Raw genomic sequence first — 23,988 nt, 5'->3', positions numbered from 1 at the left:
GCTTGATAATCATTGTATTAAATGACCAAAGGAAAAATCTTAGACAAACGACTTGCATAACATTCACTTTTATGATATCTTAAAAGTGAAAAAGCACATATTGGAGAAAAAAAGTATGTTAATGGCTGCAATAAATCTTTGATCATCTGTATTTTAGCAGTGTTATGCCATGCAAATCCAGTGGAGATTTTCTAGTGCCTTATAAGGCTGAATGTTTTGATAAGAAAAGTATTCCATTTGAATGAAAATAATTGCAACGATACATGGTGGTTTGCTTAAATTTATTATAAGAATGCATAAAATGGTGTAATACAGCAGCTTGTTTATCTGGAAATCTCTCCTTGGGTCAATCTGTGTATTCAAAATGCTTAGTAAAGCTTCTGAAAGCACTGCTCAGCAGTGTTGCAAAGACTGAAGTTATTTAGCAACAGACTAGAAGTATTCATTTTAATAATTTAGGTTTTTTTTAGTGTCTCAAAACAGTGATTTGGGAACTTAATGGTGTTTGACGAAGAAATATTAAACAAAGTGTCAGCCGAAGTCAAAAGGAAGGAAGGAATCAAATGCTGGAAGTGCACAAGCAGTGAAATCAAATAACCCAAAACAGAACATTGTATGAAAAACTCAGCCTGTTGATTTCACCATTCTTTACCAAACTTAGCAAATCACTAAGGTGTGACTTCTGACTGTACTTTACCAAACAAAATATCCAAAGCAATCTTTTTACAGAAATCCACATATCTTAGGATTGTTTCTTACAAGAAATGCATTATATTTTGACTCACTGCAGATGAAGTACCATTGTGCCTTGCAGGTAATAGTTTATTTGGGTAACAGAGAACTTTGAGATAGAACAATGTGATTTTGTTTTTATCATGATTGTATAGCTTCAGAGAGAACAAAACTCAGGTGTTCATGTATGCTGTCTATAATATGCTAAAAAAAAATGTTGGGAGATCCTTCGCTGTTAAGTGTTGTGTGAACAGTATGCTGATGCTGATTATGTGACATGTCTGTTGGCAGTAGATTGGGATGTGTGGGAAATGCATAGTGAAACCTTCACTTCCAGAGTGAGGGCAATAAAATTACAGTTCAGTAGTTAATATATGTCCTTAGAAGGTTTTATGATGTGCAGTTGCTTACAGCTTATATATGCCTTTAAAAAAGTCAATCCCTGTATTAAGCCATTTCATTCTTTGTTCTGATCCATTCTGAAGAAGAAATTATTAGACAGCATACCTATAGTACTGAAGAAAACAGAGTACTTTTTTTTTTTTTTTTTTTTTTTTTTTTATGCCTCACAGAATAGCCCAGGAGAAAGTAGAAAGTAATTGCGTGAGGAATAATGACTTGCCAGTGATCTGAAATAATTTCCTACCACCAGCCTACTCTTTTAAGAAAGGACTGTAGAATTCAATAAATATGAAAGATGTTAGAATTACTTTCAATTTTTATTGAAATTGTTCTTTAAAATAAAAATATTAACTACTTTTTATCAAATTTTTGGCCACTTTAGAGAAATAATATAATATTAAAATCTGGAGGGGAATATTAAAAATGCTTATTTTCCTTCAACTTAGACATTAAAAAAATCTTCAAGAGACTGAACTCCTTTCTAGGGAAAGAGATGTATTTGTAAACACTTACTATTGTATACCTAAGCAGACATTCATATCAAATATATTACTGAAACTGCTTTATCAACATTGTCTCTGAAGTGGTGATTTATGGCTATCTGGAAGCTTTCAAATAACCACTAACTGAATATTTTAAAGTTTTGAGAAAGTCTGATTAGTCCCCTAAATGGGCAACATGATCCTGATCCTATACACTGCAAAAAGCTAGCAAACTAACTATTATACAAATGAATGGGACCTACCAGTCTCTGAGTTTAAAAAAAAAAAAAAGTTCAAATACACTTTGTTCAAAAAAAAAAAAAAAGTATCCACATAGAAATTAATTGCTCATTCCTCTAACTCATCAGATTCTGTGTTTGAATATAGGAAGTTTTCAGGGTCATCTAAAACAAATAACATTTTTTTTTCTTGAAATTTCAGTTGGAAGAGAATTTATCACTGCAAAAGGTTTGGTAGAAAATCCAGTACCACATGTGTTTTAAGAAATCTGATTCTTGCGCTGCTAGAATGTTCATAGCTCAAGGACTTTTGTTTGTTTAATTTTTAAAGCTCTTGGTACCATTTAAAATGTTTTAAATTCAGTTAATCAAATAAGATAGGACCAAGTTGAGAGTCTAGTTATATTTTTCTTTCCTAAAATCTGATTTTGCAGAGGGTGTATCTGGGGGCATAGTTTAATCTATTGTGTTTAAGTAGAATTTCTGTCAATGTAAATAAAAATTTATGACATAAACTTAAGCTTCTATTTTTACGTTTAATGTTTTTATAATGAAATTATATTAAGAAATACACTACTACCTTACTTCAGTATATAATATACTGTATCTTATTTATAGTAGTAAGAAGGGTTTAAATCAGAAAAAAGCAGACCTGTTAGTAGCAGAGAATAAATAAAGCTGTGTTTCTAGAGATAGGGGTTGCAATGAGAAAGTTGAGTGTTCATTTGATCTTCTGTGGTTTAAGAACAACACTGCAATAGGATCTTATGCATGAAAATGCATGTGGTGATAGCTGTCTTGTATTGATATAGTTGTTTTCAAGATGAACGTGTTCCAAACGTGACTCTTTATTCTCCTCCTCTTCACTGTTGTCATGACCATCATCATCATTGATATGAGTCCTGCAGATGCGTTCTGGAGGGACCGTCCTGTGACATTGTGGGAGGAATTATATTTTAATTATTAAAGATAACTCATAACTTCCTAATTTATTTTAGAGAAGCTGCTTATTTAGAGATTTGAAAATGTTAACTTAGCAGTACATTAGATTTTCTCAGTAATACATTTATTGAGGATTTTTTCAAGTCATTCTTTTTAAAATTCTCTCCTTGCATTGTTTTCTCATTTATATCAAATACTTAGTTTTCCTGAGGAAAGTATTGCCACATGTTGCTGAATGAAAACTTTGTGTAACACAGGTAAGATCCCCTGTCTGTCATTCCTTTGCTTTGTAAACAGTGCAGAGGAACTAGAGAGTGTGCCGGGCTTCACAACTGGAGCAAGCTGAAACCTGCTGAAAGGCTACTTTCAGTGGTCAGCAGCAGCTGATGACTCCATCCAGTTATTTTGTAACTAGTTTGGGCTCTGGCCCAAGAGCAGAAAGAGCTGGTACTTTGCTGTGCCTGTCAAATTGTAGCTGCCCCGGCGGACATGTGGCCCAAGCAGTATTACGGATTAATTTCCTGGAGAGAACTGGTGCTCAGCATCTTTGTGAGCATTTTCAAGAACTAGGAAGAAGGGTGAAATCTCACTTTCCTCTTATCATATGCAGAAATACTGTAGTAGAAAACTCAGGATTTAGCTCCTCCTTCCAAATTTTTTAAAAAAGATTTACTTAAAAGTAAAAAATTCTTAAAACAAAGCATGTCTTGTGACATTTATTTTAATGCTATTAATGTATCGAACAGCCTGGAAATTACCTTATTTTGTTATTGTTCAGTCTTAGAAAACGTAGTTTTCTCATTTCATCAATTCCAAATGGTACGGACTTTAATTCATTGTGATCCAAAAACAACTCTCTCAGAGAGTGATATGCTCCAAAAAATGATACTGGATCTATTCCATCATCAGTAAGTTTGTTAAGGGACAGGTAGAGATACTCCAGCCCTGGTTTCATGTGACCAAAGACATATCCTGGAATTCTTTCAATCTGATTTCCTATAAGTATCAGATGTAGTAAAGATTTTGGCAGATAGGAGGGAACATGATATAACTTATTATAAGAGAGATCAATTGATTCCAAGTTCCTGCATTAAAGGAGGAAAAAAAAAGGGGGGGGGGGGGATGAAAACATTATAGTGTACTGCATTGTTAATGCTACATTCTGTACAAAATAGTGCTTAACATGATTACAAAGAAACTACATTTCAAAGGGAAATTTGTTTCTGTTAATGGAAGAGAATGCATTTTATGGAACATGGTCATGCATAATTACATTGGGAATAGAAAGAATTCAAGTCATGAATTATCAATCAAGCCCAATGATTCTGTTGATGGGAAGAAACATGGTTTTGAGTACAGAGATAAGGTTAAATAGGGGAAACCCAAGGGTCTATTTAGTGATTGTTAAGTATTGCAGAATTGCAATAACAAGTTACACTGGAAAACGCATCATAAGCTTGGGACTTTAGTGGTTATCCCATTGACATGGATTTTTAAATTTTGTTCTAAAGCCTATTTGAAATTGAATTGTTTTGTGAATGGCTCCTTTAGAATCATTTGGATGTGCTTCACTTCCAGAGATGAGAGAAGCTGTTAGTAACAGTGTGGTTGTTTTCAGATTAAACAGTTTGCAAATCCAGAAATCAACTGATAGGACTGCAGCTGATAGGTTGTGGCAAGGTACCCTACATAGCTTAGCAAATAATTTACCAGAAGAGCCAAAAGCAGTATCGTCTTTTGCTTCTTTCATTCTCATTGCTTGCTCTGTTTATATTCTACTCTTACACAGTGCGGCTGCACAGTCTTCCCTTCATTTTATTTGCTTCTATAATTTTTAATCTAATGGGAAATAAGGCTAGGACAATAATCCATTGTTTTTAAATTACCTGCGAGATAATGATATATTAATACCAAATTATCATATAATTGTATGGAGAATTATTGATAATTAATGTTCATTTTTTGATTGGATGGTCAGAAAAAATATTTAGACTTTTATGTTAATATGGTACAGATTTGAGGTATCAGATCTTTTTGTTTTAAATCTGACTCTGAATACTTCCTAGATTATACAATTTAAGCAAATGAAATTAAGACAAATTAGCAAAGGAAAAAAAGCAAATCGAAAGATAACTACAATTTCAAGTTAAAAGTAATGAAGTGCAAATATTTATTTCATTATCTGACTTACTAATAACAGAGAAAAATAAAATAATTATATTTTAAATGATTCATACTTACTCTTGGTTTATCCAAGCCAAAGGTGCTATTCTGTGCTCTTCTAATTTGTTATGCTTTAGCACAATGACATTTATGTTTCTTGTATGGTTAAAGCAAATTTCTGACACTTCTTCAATTTGATTATTTTCAAGGTATAATTCCTGTAAGTGCATTTGGAAAGAAAATTTGTGAAAGCAAAATATGTTCTTTCCCATTGCAAATTCAAAATATGGCTATTACCTGTCCTCCATATTACCTGATATATCTGTTAATTTCTGAATCTGAATCAGAGTCAGTTTGAAGCTGTAGTGTGACTTTCAGAAACACAATTTTTCAAAGCAATGGTTTTGTTTTCTCATTTGTAAGAATAAGGATTGCTTTGAAAGATCAAATAGAAAAACAATTGTATCTTTTGTCTTGCCTGAGGTTGTATATGAGAGTATATAATGTGAGAGTGATGACATTGACAAGAAGTTGTTAATTTTTTTTTTGTCTTGGAAAGCTATCAGTGAGAAAAATATTAAGTGTCTTGCTTTCTTAATATTTTTGCTGGGCACTTGTGAGATTTGAAACTCAGATTTGTAGGAATATAAAATGTTAATGTTTTACAAAATGTTGTGAGTCTGCAACGTATCAAAACTGTGTGTTTTACACAGATTGAGTTCCTGATAATGGCTTGTAAGGTAGGATAAATATGATGTGAAATAAAAAATGGAGCAATGACTAAAATTTATGTAGGGCCCAAAATAGAATTTAGGGCCTGTAGAGGAAGGCTTTGGGAAAGGAGAAAAGTAACTTCGTAGTCTGAAAATCTTTGTTTGTGAATTTATTAGGTGTTGGTTTAAAATGAAATGTTCCCAAACCGTATCAAGTATAGAAAAACTTGCCAGGGGTTCACTGGTTCATCAAGGAGGGATGAAGTGAAAAAAAGAAAAATGTAGCGTATGAGTGAATGGGTAGTGGAAGACATTAGTCTGAAGTAAAGTTGCAGGCATATTGTTGGTTTTGCTAGATTTGGTTTTCCTTCTCCCCTCCCCTCCCTGCATTTCAGATTATGGAAGATCCCAAGGATAAAAGGAAATACATACAAGGACACTGAAATGAGAAAGAGAGGAGCAAAAGGAAAGATAGAATCAAGAGACATGGTGAAATCAATAGGTAGCAAGGATTACCTTTGAAGTAAAGACTGAGGTAAGCAGAGAATGAAACTAGACAGAGATTTACAAGGACAAAGAAAATACCTTCCAGATAGCATCCTTAAAAAAGCCAAACCAAACCACCACAATAAATCACATTCAGATTCTGGGCAGAAGAATGGGATGGGAGACTACCAAAAGAAGAAATTTCTTGATTAAAAATCAAGGAATGAGGAAACTGTTCAAGGAAGAAAAATAAATCTCTCGTTCAAACACTGTCCCCCACCCCAAACGGGGTGGAATTCAGGCAAGGTTTGAACTACCAGGGAAATTGAGACTTAGACCAGCCAAAAAAGGAAGAGGATGGTTAAATATAGGCATCTCTCTTTCAGACTAGACAATTTTGGGTTCCTTTAGTCTTTCCTTATAAAACAGGTTTTCTAGATCTCTCATTATTCTTGTTGCTGTCTTGTGAACTTTACTCTGTGTGGTAACTCAAAGTTCACAATGTTTTTGCACAAAGACATTACTGTATTAGGAGTGTTATGTGAATGATGAGTAACTGAACAGATAGAAGTTGCAGGCTATACTGTTTTGTGAGACAGTACTAGATAAATTCAGACTTAAAGAATACCTTTTAGGATAGAGTTGGTATGTAAGTAAATTTCTAGAAATAATTATTTAGGAATAAAAATTATTTGTGTATCTAGAAACCAATTTAGAAAATTTAAATTTATCTCTACCTGATGATAGTAAGGCAGTAAGTAGAAAAAAAATTACAAAAATGTCCAGAAAAACGAAGCTTTATTGTTTGGGGTTTTTTGGTTTGGTTTCGGATTTTTTTTTTGTTGTTTTGTTTTGTTTTTACCTCAAGAGTGGCAGGAAGACCTTGTGGGATAATTCTAAATTTATTTCTTCCCAGTCGCAAATAAGACAGACTTTTCAAAGGATAAAAGGCCAAAGGACTGACATTCGCTTCACTAAGTTTATTTCCTTCTAATTCCAGGGTGACCAAGTTCTTTAAATCTGGGGAGAAAAAGTTGGAATTTCTGTTAGTTAATGCCATCTCATATCTTGTTAAAATGCATGTTTAAAATTTAACTGTCTTAAACATTACTCAGATCGGTTCACAGCAATGAAGAAATATAGCAAAAGGATTTTCATTTATTATCTCATAATCATAGAATTATATTGTTTATTAGTTTGTAGAACTTCAGAGATTGACTAGAGCTTTATTTATGGCTTTCTCTCCCACTTAGAATGGAAAAGAAGGCAGCTGTAAGACTTGTGGATAGTGCTACCATTTAGGCCTTATTACTTCATGGTTGTGTGCAGATGATGTTTGGAATACTATGTGGGTGCTGACCTTTGTGCAGTTGCCCAATGATCTCCATGGGTCTCCAGTCACTTACATGATAATGGGTATGTTACTCTTTGGGCTCATATCTTCCTCTCCCTGCTTTACTCCTTTCAAACACCTACTGTACTGTGTTGAGAACCCTTCATGGATTATAATGTTCTTCCTCCTCAGCCATCCAAATGCAGGTCACAGAAGAAACAAGTGTTGATCAATGTATGTCAGCAGGAAATATTATTTCATAATAATAAGTTCCTCATTCACAAATAATCCAAATAACTTTCTTTAAAAAAAAAAGAAGCTTTGTATAGTTCCTCCTAACAATGCAGTTTGATTTTAAACTAAAAGGCTCTTGCAGCCCTTGGCCTAAGTTTTCCTTGTGTCATGGTTTAACCCCAGCCAGCAACTAAGCACCACACAGCCTCTCACTCACTCCCCTGCCCCCAGTGGGATGGGGGAGAGAATTGGGAGGGTGAAAGTGAGAAAACTTGTGGGTTGAGATAAGAACAGTTTAATAATTGAAGTAAAATAAAATAGAATAGTAGTAATAATAATAATATAATAATACAATAATAATATACAAAGCAACTGATACCCTATAAATTGCTCACCACCCGCTGACTGATGCCCAGCACGTCCCCAAGCAGCAATCACTGCCCCCTGGCCAACTCCCTCCAGTTTATATGCTGGGCACAATGTCATACGGTATGGAATAGCCCTTCGGCCAGTCTGGGTCAGCTGTCCTGGCTGTGCTCCCTCCCAGCTTCTTGTGCACCAGGCAGAGCATGGGAAGCTAAAAAGTCCTTGACCAGTGTAAGCGCTGCTTAGCAACAACTAAAACACCAGTGTGTTATCAACATTATTCTCATACTAAATCCAAAACACAATGCTATATGAGCAACTAGGAAGAAAATTAACTGTATCCCAGCTGAAACCAGGACACTTTGTCTTAGCTCAAGCATTTATATTGCTCTATAGTTAGCTGTATCACTAAACTGGTCCAGTTTAAATGGGGACCTTTTTGGCAGGAGAGGAAAGGGAGCAAAAAACTTGGTCAAATTATGACATGGATGGTACCCTTTCTTTTTTTTTTTTTTGTCAGCCCCCATTTAGCTTGGCTTAAAATGATCATGGTTAACTCCAATTATATTCTGCCTTATTTTTCATGCCTATCAAATTCTGTTCACTTCCATGCAATTTAAAAAATAATAGAGTTTCCCCACACATAAAGCAATCAGGTTATGGGTCAGGAGACTAGATATCTTCAACATACTTCAAATCCATCTCTACTTAGTAACCTTAAATATGAGCTTCTTTGGGAGAGTAGCAGTTGCATAAGAAGGGAAAATGTAATTTTTAAAAATTTTGTCATGCAAATCTTTCAGCTTTTGTTGCCTTTTGAAGACATGGCACTTAAAAGCTAGCAGGTTTTTTTCTGGTTATATCAAACCAGATGCATTTGGCTGAACGTTCTGCTTTTCAAATTTATTTTAATCTTTTCATATTATCAATACTAGTTTTCTAAATACCTTGTAAGCCATCTTCATCAATGGCATGAAGGTGGTTGTCATTTATTTTTATTTCTTCCAAAGTTGATGGCAATTCAGAGGGAATATGTACCAGCATATTTCCATCCAAATACAAACGTTTTAGCTTTTTCAGGACCTTAATCATAGGGATGAAGAAGAGAACTTAGATTATCAAGGTGTAAAATACATGGTTAAGCATATAGTGTAATCATAGTTAGTGTTTTCTTAAACACACACTTTTTGAAGATTTTCAGCAGCAGTGCACTAGCATCCAGTGTTTTGAATAAAAAAATGTTTTTCTCCTATCAGTCTAATTAATTGGTTTCTTTATGCTAAACATTAACAAAGGTGCCAGTTAACGTAATGTGTAACAGGAAGAGCTTGATTGAGCACATCAGCTTCCCACATGGCCATCCTGCAGCTCTCCAGTCATAACAATTTGTGTTACTGCTACCGTCTTTGAGTCATGTTGTTATTACCTTACTACACTACTGCACTATTTAGGAGTTCAAAGTACATAAATTTATAGATTATGCATTTGTACTCTTCATTTATGAGCAAATTGATGGTTTTCTGTAGGTCAGCAAATTGACTTGGCTCAAGCATAAGAACAGCAACTTTTGCAGTGACCTAGGATTTTTGACTTCAGCCAGCTTAAAAAATTGGTATGAAAAATTATCATAGCTTAATTTTGATAAATGCACATTAGTAATCATGCAGTAGTGAGCATTTCTTAAAAAGATGGAGTTGTTTTAGCAGTGGATCCACTGAAGCCTGCTTTCCTCCAGTTTTGTCTTAACTTCCTTGTGTGATATAAGCCTCACTAAAATTCATTTCATGATTGAGACACCTTCCTGGTCTGTCTTTTCCATCCACTTTGATTTCATAGGAGTTGTAGGAACAGAAGTCCTTTGAAACCAGCCAAAGTTGTTCATGTTGTATGGAGGGAGGTGGTATACAGAGTCCTACAAGAAGACTGATTGCATATATCAGGAAACAAAATTTAAAACATGTTGTGATAATTCGATTTGTTGTTCACATGCTTTTTGTATTCATTTTGCCTGAAAAAGCAAGGCCTTGATGCCTTACTTCTACACTTGAAGTATGACCTGTACATACTTGCTTCCACAAGAAATTGTTATGGGACTATTCTGTGTTCAGGTGAGGAATATGTAGATGCACTTGAATAGCCTGTTATCACGTAAATTCCCCTTGCAAGAAAAAGAATGAATGTAGAAAGATTCTTGGACTATATTATGAGAAAGCTGTTCTTTTAGTAAGCAGCTATGCTTGAAAAGGTTCTCATTAAAGATAGTCAACAATAAGCATCCAGCTGATTACATGAACTCCTATTGAGTGGATTTTTATAGCATGACCTTGCATAGACAGATCTTTTGGGGAATCCAAGAGCATAAGCTTTACAGAGCTAATACAGTGAGAAAGATGATACATAAATTTACAAATGTTGAGCCTGAGTATCCCAGGTGTTGTTAATGGAATATGAGCCCTTCAATTCTGAAATCTCTCAAGTGCAACTGACAAAATATCAGAAAATTTTCTCTCTCTTATTGTTTAACATTTAATACTTGGTGAATGTCATTCAAAAATCTCTAGATATTCTTAATTATGACAAGAGATTTCTTGAAATATCCAGGTTTAACTGTAATTATACAATGGTTACTCATACTAGGTGCAAACTGTTTTAGATCCATAGACTGAAAAGCAGGAAAAACTTGCCTTTAAGCAATAATTAGTCATAGGATAGTGGAAAAGTTAGGCTTTCTTACTTTGAATGCTTGTGGACCTATGCCAGGAGAGGTAATATTATTTTTACTCAGATCAATCCATTCCAAATTAGGTATCCCATTGAATGCTTCATCTGAGATAGTAGTGATACTATTTCCTAGGAGAGAATTCAAGAAAGTAGTTTGAGTTATGAATTACAGTATGCATCTGAGTTGTGTAGTATTGTATATGAAAAATATATTATGAAAATAGTTGTATTATGTACAATAATTGTGTGTAGATATATTCATATTAGTATTTAAACACTAGTAAGCAAATTTAACATTTTTAATTTATTGTTTTAGAGGCTTAGCTGTAAAATTCATTCTCACATTTCTATGATAAGGAACAACAAAGTATTAACGCTACTGTTAGCTGCATTTGAGAATGGATAATGTTACTTCATGAGAAAAATTGTGCAAAGTAGACCCATTATTTACCTGTAAGGTCTAGACTTGTTAGATCTGGATCTGAGATTGGTGGTATTTGTGTAAGTTTGGCGTTAATACAGCTTACTGTGGTGTCTGAAGTGGAACATCCAGATGGCAAAGGAGGAGCTTCTATGGGTGGAACAGGAATTGGGAAGTGAGATGGCATTCTGAAAGTACCATCATCTTCATCACTCTCATATTGTATTTCTTCTTCTGCAGCTCCCTTTCTTGTGATAGGCTTCTTTTCTCTGTGATGGACTTTATACTTCCGTCGATTTTTTTTTCCTTTCCTTTTTCTTTTCTTTTCATCCTTTTTACGACCCTCTTTCTCTTTAAAATCTACCACTTCTGTTTGAAGCAGTTCATCTTTTTCAGTTTGAGTACGTGCTAATGACAATACATTGGCATTGTCAAGGTCATTGGGTTCTGGAGAATCACCAGACAACTCACTCACATCATCAAGTGAAATAATACTTGAATCCAAAGAGGAGGCTAACCAGAGGCAATGAGAACAAAAAAAAGTTGTCTGATAAGAAGATGTGAAACTAAAGTTGTAGTAAACATTGTTCCCCTCATATAGTAAAAATACGGTAACTATAGAAGAATAGTATTCCCCTTAGAATATGATTTGAAAGAATGAAAATATGGTCTTATATTTCTGCCTGACAGAAAAGGCATACTTTGAGAAATGATTAAGCCAACCATGCAGAACAGTTTGTAGACAGGTATGATTCATTGCAACTCCAGAAAAAGGGAAAAAATTAATATAGCCTTCATTATCTTCCTTTTTGAGCTAATATATTAATTAGCCTTTTTGTGTTGATGGAGGTGTTTAAAGAAGAAAAAGAATGTGTGTGGGAGTTGGGAGGAAGGTAATTTGAATAAAATTCAGAAAGGTTAAGACTTGTTCTCCTGTGCAAGGGACTGTCAGATGTAGAGATGGCTGTAGGTGGGGAGCTCACCAGGGAAATGTATTAACTCCATTACCAAAATGCAGTTTTTACTGGCATAACAGGGCAATTCAAGTAAAAGGAGTTTAATTGTTTCAATCAACATGATTTCTAGTTCTACAGTTAATTTCTACTGTGTCTCTACTCAGTGCATTTCTGTGTGTCACATGCACACACACGAGGCTAAATAATATTTTTACAGTAAGAAGATGTTAAGCTCAGTACTTTGCAGACTTAAGATATTGGGACTGGAGGAAGGAAATCACATTTCATCTTTCTCTCCTCCATTTCTTTTCTTTTTAAAGATACTGATTTTGTTCACATTTTTATGAAGAAGAAGCAAGATTGTAGTTCTGTTGTTCCTCTGTGAGTTGACTTTCTTCTCTTGATTTATATCAAATAGCTGCATGTTTTTACACTCCTAACAAAGATTTACCAGTCCGTATGGTGTTTATTATGTATGTCTAATACATTAATAATGGCTAGTAGTTATTGATTGATCCTTTTTAAATAGAAGTGGGATATAAAATGTAATCAGATGTTCTTTCGTCGTACATTTACCAAAATGTTGTAAAGGTAGGAGGGAAGAAGCAGAAAGGGGAAAATAAAAGAAATGTAATTATCTTTGCTATTGCATGCGTAACATCATCTTTTCTTTAAATATTATATCAAACTCATCTAACAGCCAGTGTACTCTAAGAAACTGAAGTCAACTTGAATAGAAATTATGAAAACCGTCTCTTATGTGATTCAGGACTTGTTTTCTCTATAAAAGGATAATGTGTACCTTGTAATCCTTGATATCATTAAATGTAGCATTTATGTTAGGTTTTGCATGAGGTAGTTTTAAAATAGTAAAAATATTATGGCCTACTGTACCAATATCAGAACAAACTGGGCAGCATTCTCCTGCAGGTATAATAGTTTTGGGACATTTCAGAGGGTGGCACGTAGTTGTATCACATATCACTTCTCCTTTTGAACAGAGGCAGGTAATGCAGGGCTTGGGAGACCAGACAGCTTTATCATACATAATCATCCCATTAGCTATGCAGTGCCCCTTCTTTCCTAAGAAAAGAAAACAGAAAATTGGAGTTAAATAGCTTTAACTGAAAAAAAAACCAACAGTGTTTATTTAAAACATTGCAAAGAAGCACTACTATTGCGTTCTCATTTTGAAAATATATAAAATACACCCTATTCTAAGTATCTTATCCTTATTCCTTATTTTTCATAGGTGTATTGTCTTCAGCTTATTAGTAGTCTCTGATCACTATTTGATTCTTGGCCTCTCAGCTGTGAAGGCAATCAAGGGGAAGGCAGGCAATTAATGTGTGTGCAGCTGTTTACCTGTTTACAGCTTCACAATGAAAACTGAGTGCAGGTTCTCTGTCCCTCTAATTGTCTGCTCCCTCTATTTCAGGCAGTCGTCATAATAGTTCATTTCCCCCTCTTCCTAGCCAGCTGATGAGGACCCTTACCAGCTTTGTCTTCTGGGAAAACTCTTGAATTATTGAAGTTCAGAGATACTCCTAAAATGGGAAAATTAAATCTAGATGGTGAGTTTCTGAGGGTCTTTTGCATGGCAACTCCTCTTTCCTCTCCATCCTTAGAAATGGAAAGCAGAGATCACAGATCTCAATGAAAGCTGTGCATAAATACAGTTGAGAAAGAAGCAAAAGTTTTTTTAATCACAATGAAGTTAAAATAAATCATGCAGAACTTGAGAATATTTTTCCAGAGCCCCTTCTGTTTCTCTCTTGTGCACTAGACGCCTTTTTTTACTATCTTGCACATTAAATGAGAAAGTTTTGTTAAGGCTCTGTGGAACCAGGAGGGTAACAATATTCAGTTTATAGTGACTGCTCATAGGCTTAATGGAAGTAAAGTCCATTCTGTAATGACTGGTAAGATGGCAAACATCTCCTCTTTCCTGTAACCTGCCCCAGTAAATTGCTTTATCTCAAAAAAAACTCTGCTAGGAAAGGAGGAAGCTTGAACAACTTGTGCTAATAAATACTTCTTCTCCAAAGTTTCTGGTCATGAATCTACAAAAAATTGAGATTTCCCCAGGGTACCAGTTGAAATTTTCAGAAAGAAATGCAGACGATGTTTATTTTGTAAGCTATACTCAGATATTCAGTAGGCAAGTTGTTTGGAGAGCATAAAGACTTGGGAAGGAAACTATTCCAAGTTGCTCTTTCCTTCCAGTGATGGAGTCTACCTCAGCTAAAGTTTCCCTGAGCAGTTCTCATCCAGGCTCCAGAATAAACATTGCACTTTAGCATGACGCTTTTTTTTTTTTGTCTTTTGAGAGAAGGAAAGCCAAGGTTGAGATTCTTCATCCCATGCAAATCTTTTCCTATTTTTGAGCATACGTCTGAAGCTGGTGAGAATCTGTACTTCGTACACACCTTCCTTTTCCTCTTCCTAATTAACGTAAGAATGCGTTGCTGAAGCGTTCGTTTCAAGCTGAAAACCCATTTCTAAGTTACTTTGTACTTTCCTATATATAAATAAAAAAAAAATTTTCCTTTTTCCCTATCTGGTTTGACTTCCTGCTTCAGATGAAGATTGTCTAATACAGTGGAAAAATCTTATTTCAACTGAATTTACATTCAGGAGACTTCCATTTGCAATAGACAAATTATCTTTGGAAGGATTGTTTTTGCAGGATTTGTTTTCACATGCTCCGCCCTGGTCTATGCTTGGTTGTTCAGTTTTAAAGGGAAGAGTATTCAGGATAGTCTCTAAATATCCTGGTAAATATTTGGTTTGAAATGGTTCTGGAATTAATATTTGACTCAAAATCAGGCATTTTGCAAAGTCCTTCAAGGCAGTCCTACTCCTCTCAGCTTCCTAACAGGTATTCCTTTGCCCTTCTACGTAAAGACCATTGGATACGAACTTATTTTCTAGAACAAAAATTAATTACTAGAACCATCCTGTTTGGTTGCTCCTCTATATTCATTATATTTTAAAAAAAATGTTCTTTTGATTTAAGTTACTCTCAGGATGGAAAGGGGGGGAAACTAATTTTTTGAACAGCTGCATCTTGTTTTTTCAAAGGTCCAGGATATGTATGCATCATTTCAGCCGCATAAAGTTGTGCTCTAATCAACTCAAACCATGATAACGGAAGGAGGAGATGAGTTAGCCAAAGCCAAATGTTAGCTGGCTTGTAAGTCCCTTGTGATTCTACCCAGGTATCTGTAATCCAGCTGTTTGCTGGATCCTGACTTCTGTTTTTTTATGTGCTTGCCAGGAAACCACAGTATTTCTTTTAAATAATCTCCAAAGGAAACACAGAAAGAACACTACACTTTCTCATGTTAAACAATAAAATGTCAGCTGTTCCAGAGGAACATATCTGGCTTGAGATGGAAATTCTTCTGTGCTTCCTTAAATTCTTTATTTTGTTTTAGCTACTAGACTGTATCTGAAGTTGGTGCAAGTCTTGCCTGAATAAGCATAAAGATAGGGGTTATCAGGACTTGGCCTCTGCAGACTTCTTTAACAAATTATCTTGTTTTCTGTATACATGAGAGTTACTTTAAAAGACAGTACAAGTGTATGTGCTCAAAGGCAAAGAGGTACCCTTTTATTACATTGCAGAACTGCTATTTGGTACTCTTGGAATTCACATAACCCCTATGAGAGACTGCGTTGAGATGCTCCTTAAACTTCCTATCTGCTGAATAAGTTCAGTATGGTGGTACGAGCAGGGAGAATTGAGGTTTAAGAGCTATAGCAACAGTGTACATCCTATTCTGCACCACTTAATGGGCAGACTGTAGTCTGTAAAGGACAAACAACTGCAAATTATCTTATGTTGTGGTGAACTGTCTGATTTAATTTAAATGGTTCATATGATTTTTATGTGTCTGGTCGCTGTTAAACCTCTATTTAACTGTTAATTTTCAGCCTGCATATCATATCTGTAAATTGTTTTTTAGGCTACTAAGAGCAAAATGAGTAGCTAGGAGAATGAAAATTAAGTTTTGGATTGCATTTCCTTCTGTTCTGGAGCATGATTAATAATAGTGTTCTATTATTTAATAGGCTCTGTTTTTTCCAAATCTGACATTAACTTGAAAAAATTTTGAACTTTAAAAGCCAGACGAAAAAATACCTTGTGGTTGAAGTCTTTGGCAGATGACCACAGGACTTTTAACCTTTGGAAATATGGTGTAAATTCAGCATGAAGTTCCAAATAAAATGAGTTCAGTGGTTTTAGCTCAGCTTTTGGATGCAAGTCCAGATAGAAAGAAACAAATGGGGCGGGGAGGGGGGAAGAACCATGCATTATTTCAGCATGACTGATGGTGTCTGACAGAGAGACTGGAATATCTTACATGAAGTGTATGCTATTTATGTGGCATTTTCTTCTGTTTAATTTTAAAAAAAAAAATTTAAATTAAAGGTTTGACCTTAGTAGTATGTATTATAAAAGTAATGTTGTAGTACACACTAGAAATGCTATAGTCAAGAGTTTTGCTAGTTTTCCCATTAAAACCTCTTACTTAAAAATATCTGATTTGAAATGGTTCAAACTTTTTGGAAGTAAGGGCTCACAACAAATAGTAATTGTTAAGAAAATGTGAATAAAATATGTTTTGCCATTTAAGTTGAGACCTATTAACCTAGTGGTCATGTCTCTTGTGTGACACACTAAAAGGCTTAACTTTTTGCTTATAAAAATAGATTATTATCATTTTATATAGAACAGTGGTAATCGGGGCATTTTTTTTCCCCATAAAATTCATAAATTGCATATGATGATTTTACTCAGTGTGTGATCTCTTGGTGCTGGAATGGAAGTATCTATGTCTTTATATTTATTGGCTATAGAGTGGACACAACCCTATACTGGTTCCTCAACACATCCCAGTGTCTTTTCTTCAACCTTTGAACCTCTTTCTATGGAAAGAAATGAAATGTTATAACATCTCAATAATTTTCAATTGGTTAATAACTGGGGTTTCAAAATTGAAAAATACTGATAGTAGTATTCAGAAGTTCTTATCTTCAGAATGGATGTCTGATTTTTAGACTCTTGTAAATCTTAATTTCCTGGTTTGTGAGTCGTAATTTCCCATTTGTGACGTTGAACATAAAATCACAAGCATCCTAGAGCAAGCGTTCTCTCTTCCTTTAGTGCACTAAAGACCAAAGAAACACTTAACTATCAGTTCTCAATCCCTGTCTAGTCTTGCATTCTTTGAGGAGAGTGTAGAGAGGCCTGTTCCGATTACCAAGGCAGCTTTCAGTAAAGATCAACGAAATTATGGTGGCTGTTTGTTTGTTTGTTTCTTAAGACATCAAATCCTCTTCCCTACATCTCCTCCACAAACCATAAAATACGTATTAGTGCAGCAATGTGAAAACGTCTAGATCACCAAAAAGGCAAGTTTTATATAATTCATACTATTGAACTTCTTTTAAATAAATGTGGGTTCTCAATATAGATGGAGCATAAGAGTGATCTTGTGTGGAATGAGTGGCTTTTTTTCTCTCTTAGCTTAGTTTTCCATCATAAGGGTCTTGTTTGTAATGTAAGTTTCATATTGCAACTGTTACCATGTGTTATTAATTTATTTACAACATAAAAAATTATTCCTGAAATATTGCATGTAGGCAGTTTGAATGCTGCTTTTCAAAAATACAACAACAAAAAGAAGTCTATATTAAATAACACTGGTGTTATTGATGTTAGGGCCTCAGTGAAATGTTAATTGACTTAGGAGATACATTAAGCAAGAAATTCTTTGAAATGGCCTTCAAACTTGCTACCCATTTGAAGTTACGAAAATATCCCAACAAAATTTTTAGTAGTTAAGATGAAATGAGAATGCAGAAAAATTGCAGAAAATATTACTGTTACCTGGCAAAGCAGGATTAAGCATAGACAATTAAAAAGCTTCATATGCTAACCACAAAATTATTATAAAAAGCAATAAAAGTAGGTTAGCAAAAAGATAATTGAGTTTTATTTCAGTATGTGTTGCAAGTAGAGCTAAAATAAAGCTTTCATGAGTTTATACATTTCATTTGAAATCAAGAGAAAAATTGGCCCACTCTAAGTAGTAGTGGGGCTTTATTCTTACCTGGTAAGACATTGTAACTAGATTCATGTCCACCCAAACCTATGAGAGAGTCAAACACTCCCATAACACCGTCATCAATATTAATAAGAGGTATGCTGGGTACTACAGCAACAGGAGATGGAACCTTCAGCCTTGGTTGTCTTGGGTACCTGTGCCCTGCTGAGGAGTTCCTTCTCAATCCTCTGTAGTGCATTCTTCTCCTTTGCCTCCTGAGAAGTGCACTAGTTTCATTTTGAGAAAAATGGATGCACAGAGAGACAAGCAGGAAATAATAAACTAATGATGTAGCCTGCATGTTTTTGTGTGTCTCAGAAAGTATCCTGGAATGGGAAAAAAGAGGAAAATTAGATACCTAGAGAGCTTTTAGGATTATGTCAGTCATATGGTGCACTTTTCAAAGCAGAGGGACCAGTACATGGTAGGTCAATATCACCAAGCTTCCTCCTGGAAAGAAATTGCCCTGTGAGAGCTAAAGTAAGTAGTTTTAGTTTTGTGGTTCTCTGCCTTTACAGGCAATAGTCAAATTCAAACAGGTGCTAGCTTTGTATTTGGGGTTGCATCTAAAGAGGTAGTTTAGCTTTGCAGTGCCACCAGGCATTTGTAGTTTAGTAATTGTTAAAGCTTCCAGCAAGGGAATTCCTGAGAGCTGTAAAGTGTTTCTTCACTTTTTTGATCACTAATATTTCTTCCAGGTTGTTGTAACTTCTGAACATGGGAATGGCAAAGTAACAGAAAAATGCCAAATTAATTTCTGATATGCTGCCCCAAATGCTTTTGGTTTGGCATTTCTGTGCAACGTATTTTTCACCATAGATTAAAAGAGATGTTGCTTTTGCTTCCATTTCTAGCCATCCTCTTTTTGGTTCTGCAGTAGAGGAGACCTTTTGGAAGTTTGATCACAATAGCATGTGATCACAATGTGGCACCCCACATCTGCTTTTCTAGTGGAAGTTTTTATTAAGCGTAGGTAGTCTAAAAAGGTTGATCTGTAATGGGTTGTGTTCTGCATTTACTTTCTAAGAAATTCAAAATTACTATACATCTTGAGCCTTCTTATGCTTCTGACAGAAAAATTACGTTTACTGTCACCAATAGGTGGCATTCCAAAACAGGGCAGTCAAGTTCAGGAATATGCATAGAAAGCATATCCAGAAATGGCTATACCAGTGTGGAAATAAGGCTATGCATGTCCGAAGTTCTTAATCATTTGTCATAGCTCTGTTGGCATAATTCTTTCAAAAAGGAAACGCTCTTGTCCTGTGGCCTATTTTAACTGAGACGGTAGAGTCTGAAGACGCTAGTATTCTTGTGATGTTGAGAATTAGTGAAGAACTTGAGACTTAGAGCACTTAGTCTTTGTGTCCAAGACAAGGCTTGGAGTATGTCCATGGTTTTTCTCTAAGGAAGTCTTGAGGGGATTAAAAAATGCTTTTTCTTAATGTTCATCAGTCTGGCTTTATATGTAGTGTTTCACTTTGGAGTTAGTCTTATTATAGCTATTTATATTGTATAAACACAGGATAGTATTATTTCAGGAACTTGAACTGTGTTTTTGCCTGAATCAGATTTTTTTTAAAAGTTTGTGCATCTTGGTATTTTCTGATTTATATAATAGGTTGAGTTTTCGGTATAAGTTGCCTAACTTTTTTGTAACATAATTGTGATTGATTGCATGTTTTTCATGCTTTCCACAGCATAATTCTTATATTTCTTATTCTCATGTTTTTATATGGGAAGTTGGCAGTAAATAAGCTTAAAACAGTATGCTTTTACTTACTTCTTTCTAATATTGTAGTTTCTGTGTTCAACTATTTTAATTTTAAAATATTATAGCAAATATATATATTAATTTGCAGAATTTTGTTAAGCTAAGCTAATGTTTTTATTTCCATATAAAGGGAATTTGAGATGCAAGTGTCTCACACAAATCCACATAACGTCTCATGTAATAGCAGGGTTCTGAAATTAATCCAGACTTTAGTTTACTGCTTTCTACCCATTAGAAATCAGTTATTCCAAAATGCTATATAGACTTTAACAGGCCTTTTATTTACAGAAATTACTGTTAGTTAGCATATCAAATAGATGCAGAAGCTTGTACTCTGCATTGATGATGTCTGTTCTTTTTCAGAAAGTCCTTGTTTCTTAGTACCTCAGCTTGCAGGACAAATGACCTAATGTTTTTTGTTTCTAACTTACTTGCATGGTAATGACTGGCTATAAAATTGCACAGTAAACTTCTGTTCTGCAAGTTTGAATGAAACACACAAAGAGCCCTTAGGGAAAACTGAATATACAAAGAAAAGTCTTGAACATGTGTATTCATTCTGTTGAGTTAGTGACATCTTAATTATGGTCACATTTTTATAGTATACTTTATAATAACACCGTAGCTATGTAGTTACAATGCTGCTACGTTACATTTGTGCTTTTTTAACATTTAACCATTTCTTCCTGTGACCAGAGGCGTATAATGGCATGACTGAAATACTTTTACATTCTCTGTGCATATATTTTTAAAAGTCAGGAATAATACAGGGTGAATTGCATTACATTTACTGCACACGCGATGTCTCAGGGTTTTGCTGTTAACTTCAATGTAGAGTAAAACTCCATAGTATATCCAGTTATTTTAAAGTGAATCTTGTTTTCATAAAATACATTATAATTACAAATTTAAAAAAAGAAAACAACCCCCCAATAATATGTCTTTATAGACTAATCCTGTTCATATATGTGAGTGTATATGCTATATTTTCACACCAAGTTAACTCTTCAGTACTGAAAGCTTAATACTGCTACTTTCAACCAAATGGTGTTCCTTGCATGCAAAATACTGAGCTACGTTTCTAAGTTTCTTTCCTTGGCTTATTTAGTAAGTGGTGTCTCACATTTTAAGGCCCCAATTGTGAATGTCGTACATGAAAAAGGCCTTAAATGCACTGGGCCTTTACTGCCCATGGCTGGAATCCTCCGATTCTCTATTAGGAAGTTATATTTAGTATAGTGCCAGCCAACTTTTAATTTGGGGAAAATTCAACCTCTTCAACTTACAAGACTTTTGTAATAAATGTTTACATATCAGAATAAAATTATAGATAGCTAATATAATGAAATTATCATATCTTTGTGTTGCCAGATACTCTCAACACGACTGCATTGCTCTACCTTTTTTAATTTTACCCATAAATGTTTAGATCATGCATAGTATGTGTAAGCATCTTTATTACCTTTACTTTTATCATGTAATATGTTCAGTAGTTTGTAGCTTTCAAAATGTTTATCTTCAGTAAGTTCCGTATCTATCATTTTGCTATTATCGAAATAGTTAATTTTTAAAGTGGTGACCCTTTAGAAATACCAGAGTATCAGAATTTATTAAATAATCTATCTTCATCTATTCAGTCTAAATTCAAAGATGTTCTAAGATGTCAAGGTTATTTCTCATGATACACAGGGGTTAAAGTGATTTACCAAGATTTTTCACATACTCTTCTTTAAATTTATTGCATAGAAATGAGTTACATTTAGCCATACCAGCAAAACTAATTGCACTTTCAGTTAGTTTAAGCTTGAAGTGCATGGCAAACATTCATACCAAACAACAAGCAGATCAACTGGTATTGCATACTTTATCTAGAAAAGCATTTATGTTCAGTATTGCTAAATATAGCTAATATTATTTCATACATATTTGCAAAGTTAACATGTCGTTTAAGCCATTCAACACCATGCTTAAGCAGTAATTTAAAATTTAAAACATTTTACCTTGTAATCTAACCTAACAGCAGATTCTGCTTGGTGTCATTTAGTCTCCAGTTGCAAATGAAACAAAATCACAGTGATATCTTTAAAACAAACAGAGAAACAGTAGGGATTGTTGAAACATGTTAGATGATTCCTTAGTTAAGTCTGAAATAGCTTCTTTCCCTGGGGACAAAGCGCTGTTCTGTTCTGTGTGCAGAGAATCAGCTAATACTGTTACTCGGAGAACTAAAAAGCTCACTTAAGGAAAATGAAAAGCAGCACAATATGTTCGGTCCGTAGGCTGACAAGGCACAGCTGGAAATTCTCTTTCAGTACTTACAGTTGCATAAGGAACAGGAAAATGGAGTGTTTTCAAAAGACACAAGAAATGTGTATTTTATTCAGTTCTGGTTTATATATTTAGACATTTAGTTTCCAGGTGGCATGATTTTAATGTCGATTTATTATTTTACAGAGATAATACATTTTGGCAAGTGTAACATTAACATAAAAACATTTATTAAAATCAGAACTTTTTTCTACAATGCGTATTTTCTTAATCCACTCCTGCCTGTATAGCCTATAATCTACAAGAATCAAACTTTTTTGCTGAAGTTTTAGCATGGAAAATTTTTCTTTTGTCCATTTACAGCAATGATTTCACCATAAGTTGTAGCTTATGCATGGAAAATAAAATGACTGAAGTGTTTTCCCTTCATTTTTTTGTAAAGCTAATTACATCCTGAAACATGATCCTGAAGCACCGCTATGCAGAAGCTGCAGTGAAGTTAGTAATCCAAATATGAGAACTGAGTGTGAGAGGAAGGGAGGGAATAATGGTACATTACCACAAGTCCTTTGTATGCCAGCAGAGCCTTTTCCTTCATCCCCACATAGAGCTTCTGCAGAGTGTCAGTGTTTGATGAGATGGTGAGTCTGCTAAGCTTCAGAAATGACAAATTTACCTGGTAGATGGAGTTGTCTGAGTTCTGACATTAAAAATTTGTTGTTTGCTTGAATTTGTGCTCTGAGGAATGTTTAGACAGATAGTCATGGAATGGTATAACCATTGAGTTAACCATAATTGTTAGCCGGTATGTGGTGGAAAGATACTGGGAAAACACATTATCTCTTAAAATAGTCATTCAGTTTCTACTGTGCTTTGCTTTGCAAAGTCAAAAGAAGAAATATACAACTTTTGTAGCTTATCTTGAGCTGTTTAAAAAGAATGGAGATAGTTATACTTAACAAATTGAGATAGTATCTGAAATGAGATAGCAGGTTCAGTACCTGTGCTAAAGGCATTTATTGGTAAAGAGTGAGTCAAACAATAGGACAACAGTTGTTCTAGCACAAGTGGGGAAAAGAATAGCAAATTAGATCTTCTCATGGTTATGCATGTCACTTTATGTATTTAAATTGTGGTGTATTTATTGGAGAAAAAAGTGACAGCATTCACTTTATTATATATTTAAATTTGGCTTCTTAGCCTTCTGATGGCTGTCTGAGGATCATCTGATAGGGTTCAGGCACGCATCTCCAGAAAGTCTGCCTAGCTGGGACACAAGATTGGCTAGTAGGCCAATCAGGTGGATCTGGCCAGCCTTTGCTCATGTGAAGCTCTGGTTTAATGCATCTGCTTTGGATGTGGCATGGAAGAAGGGACTGGTATCTTGAGAAGAGTACAGGGATGCTGCCCGGTTGTGTAAGGATGGGATCAGGAAGGCCAAGGCTTGGCTGGAGCTGAACCTGGTGAGGGATGCGAAGAATAGTAAGAAGGGCTTCTACAGGTACATTAACCAGAAAAGGAAGGTTAAGGAAAGCGTACCCCCTCTGATGAGTAGTAGTGGCGAGCTGATAACAACAGACAAGGAGAAGGCTGAGGTACTCAACAACTTTTTTGCCTCAGTCTTCACTGGCAATCTCTCT

General features: G+C 34.8%; 2 protein-coding genes across 6 annotated transcripts in view; one reads left to right on the top strand and one right to left on the bottom strand.

The window, feature by feature from the left end:
• Window positions 1-23,988, top strand: part of CENPP (centromere protein P) — a 161,202-nt gene that overhangs the window by 98,976 nt on the left and 38,238 nt on the right. The window lies entirely within an intron of this gene.
• ECM2 (extracellular matrix protein 2) lies at window positions 263-22,291 on the bottom strand. Its single transcript, XM_009476717.2, has 10 exons — window positions 22,081-22,291; window positions 18,313-18,632; window positions 13,085-13,273; window positions 11,265-11,747; window positions 10,827-10,942; window positions 9,040-9,175; window positions 7,022-7,179; window positions 5,039-5,178; window positions 3,556-3,882; window positions 263-2,784 (listed from the first exon to the last, which is right to left on the bottom strand). The coding sequence occupies exons 2-10, from the start codon at window positions 18,605-18,607 to the stop codon at window positions 2,577-2,579; spliced, it is 2,052 nt and encodes a 683-aa protein (XP_009474992.2). The 5' UTR covers window positions 18,608-18,632; window positions 22,081-22,291; the 3' UTR covers window positions 263-2,576.

Source organism: Nipponia nippon, unplaced genomic scaffold, assembly GCF_047370975.1.
Source record: "Nipponia nippon isolate SJK-2023a ecotype South Korea unplaced genomic scaffold, ASM4737097v1 scaffold_9, whole genome shotgun sequence".
In the NCBI taxonomy this organism is placed as follows: Eukaryota; Metazoa; Chordata; class Aves; order Pelecaniformes; family Threskiornithidae; genus Nipponia; species Nipponia nippon.
This window is presented reverse-complemented; position numbering and strand designations above follow the sequence as displayed.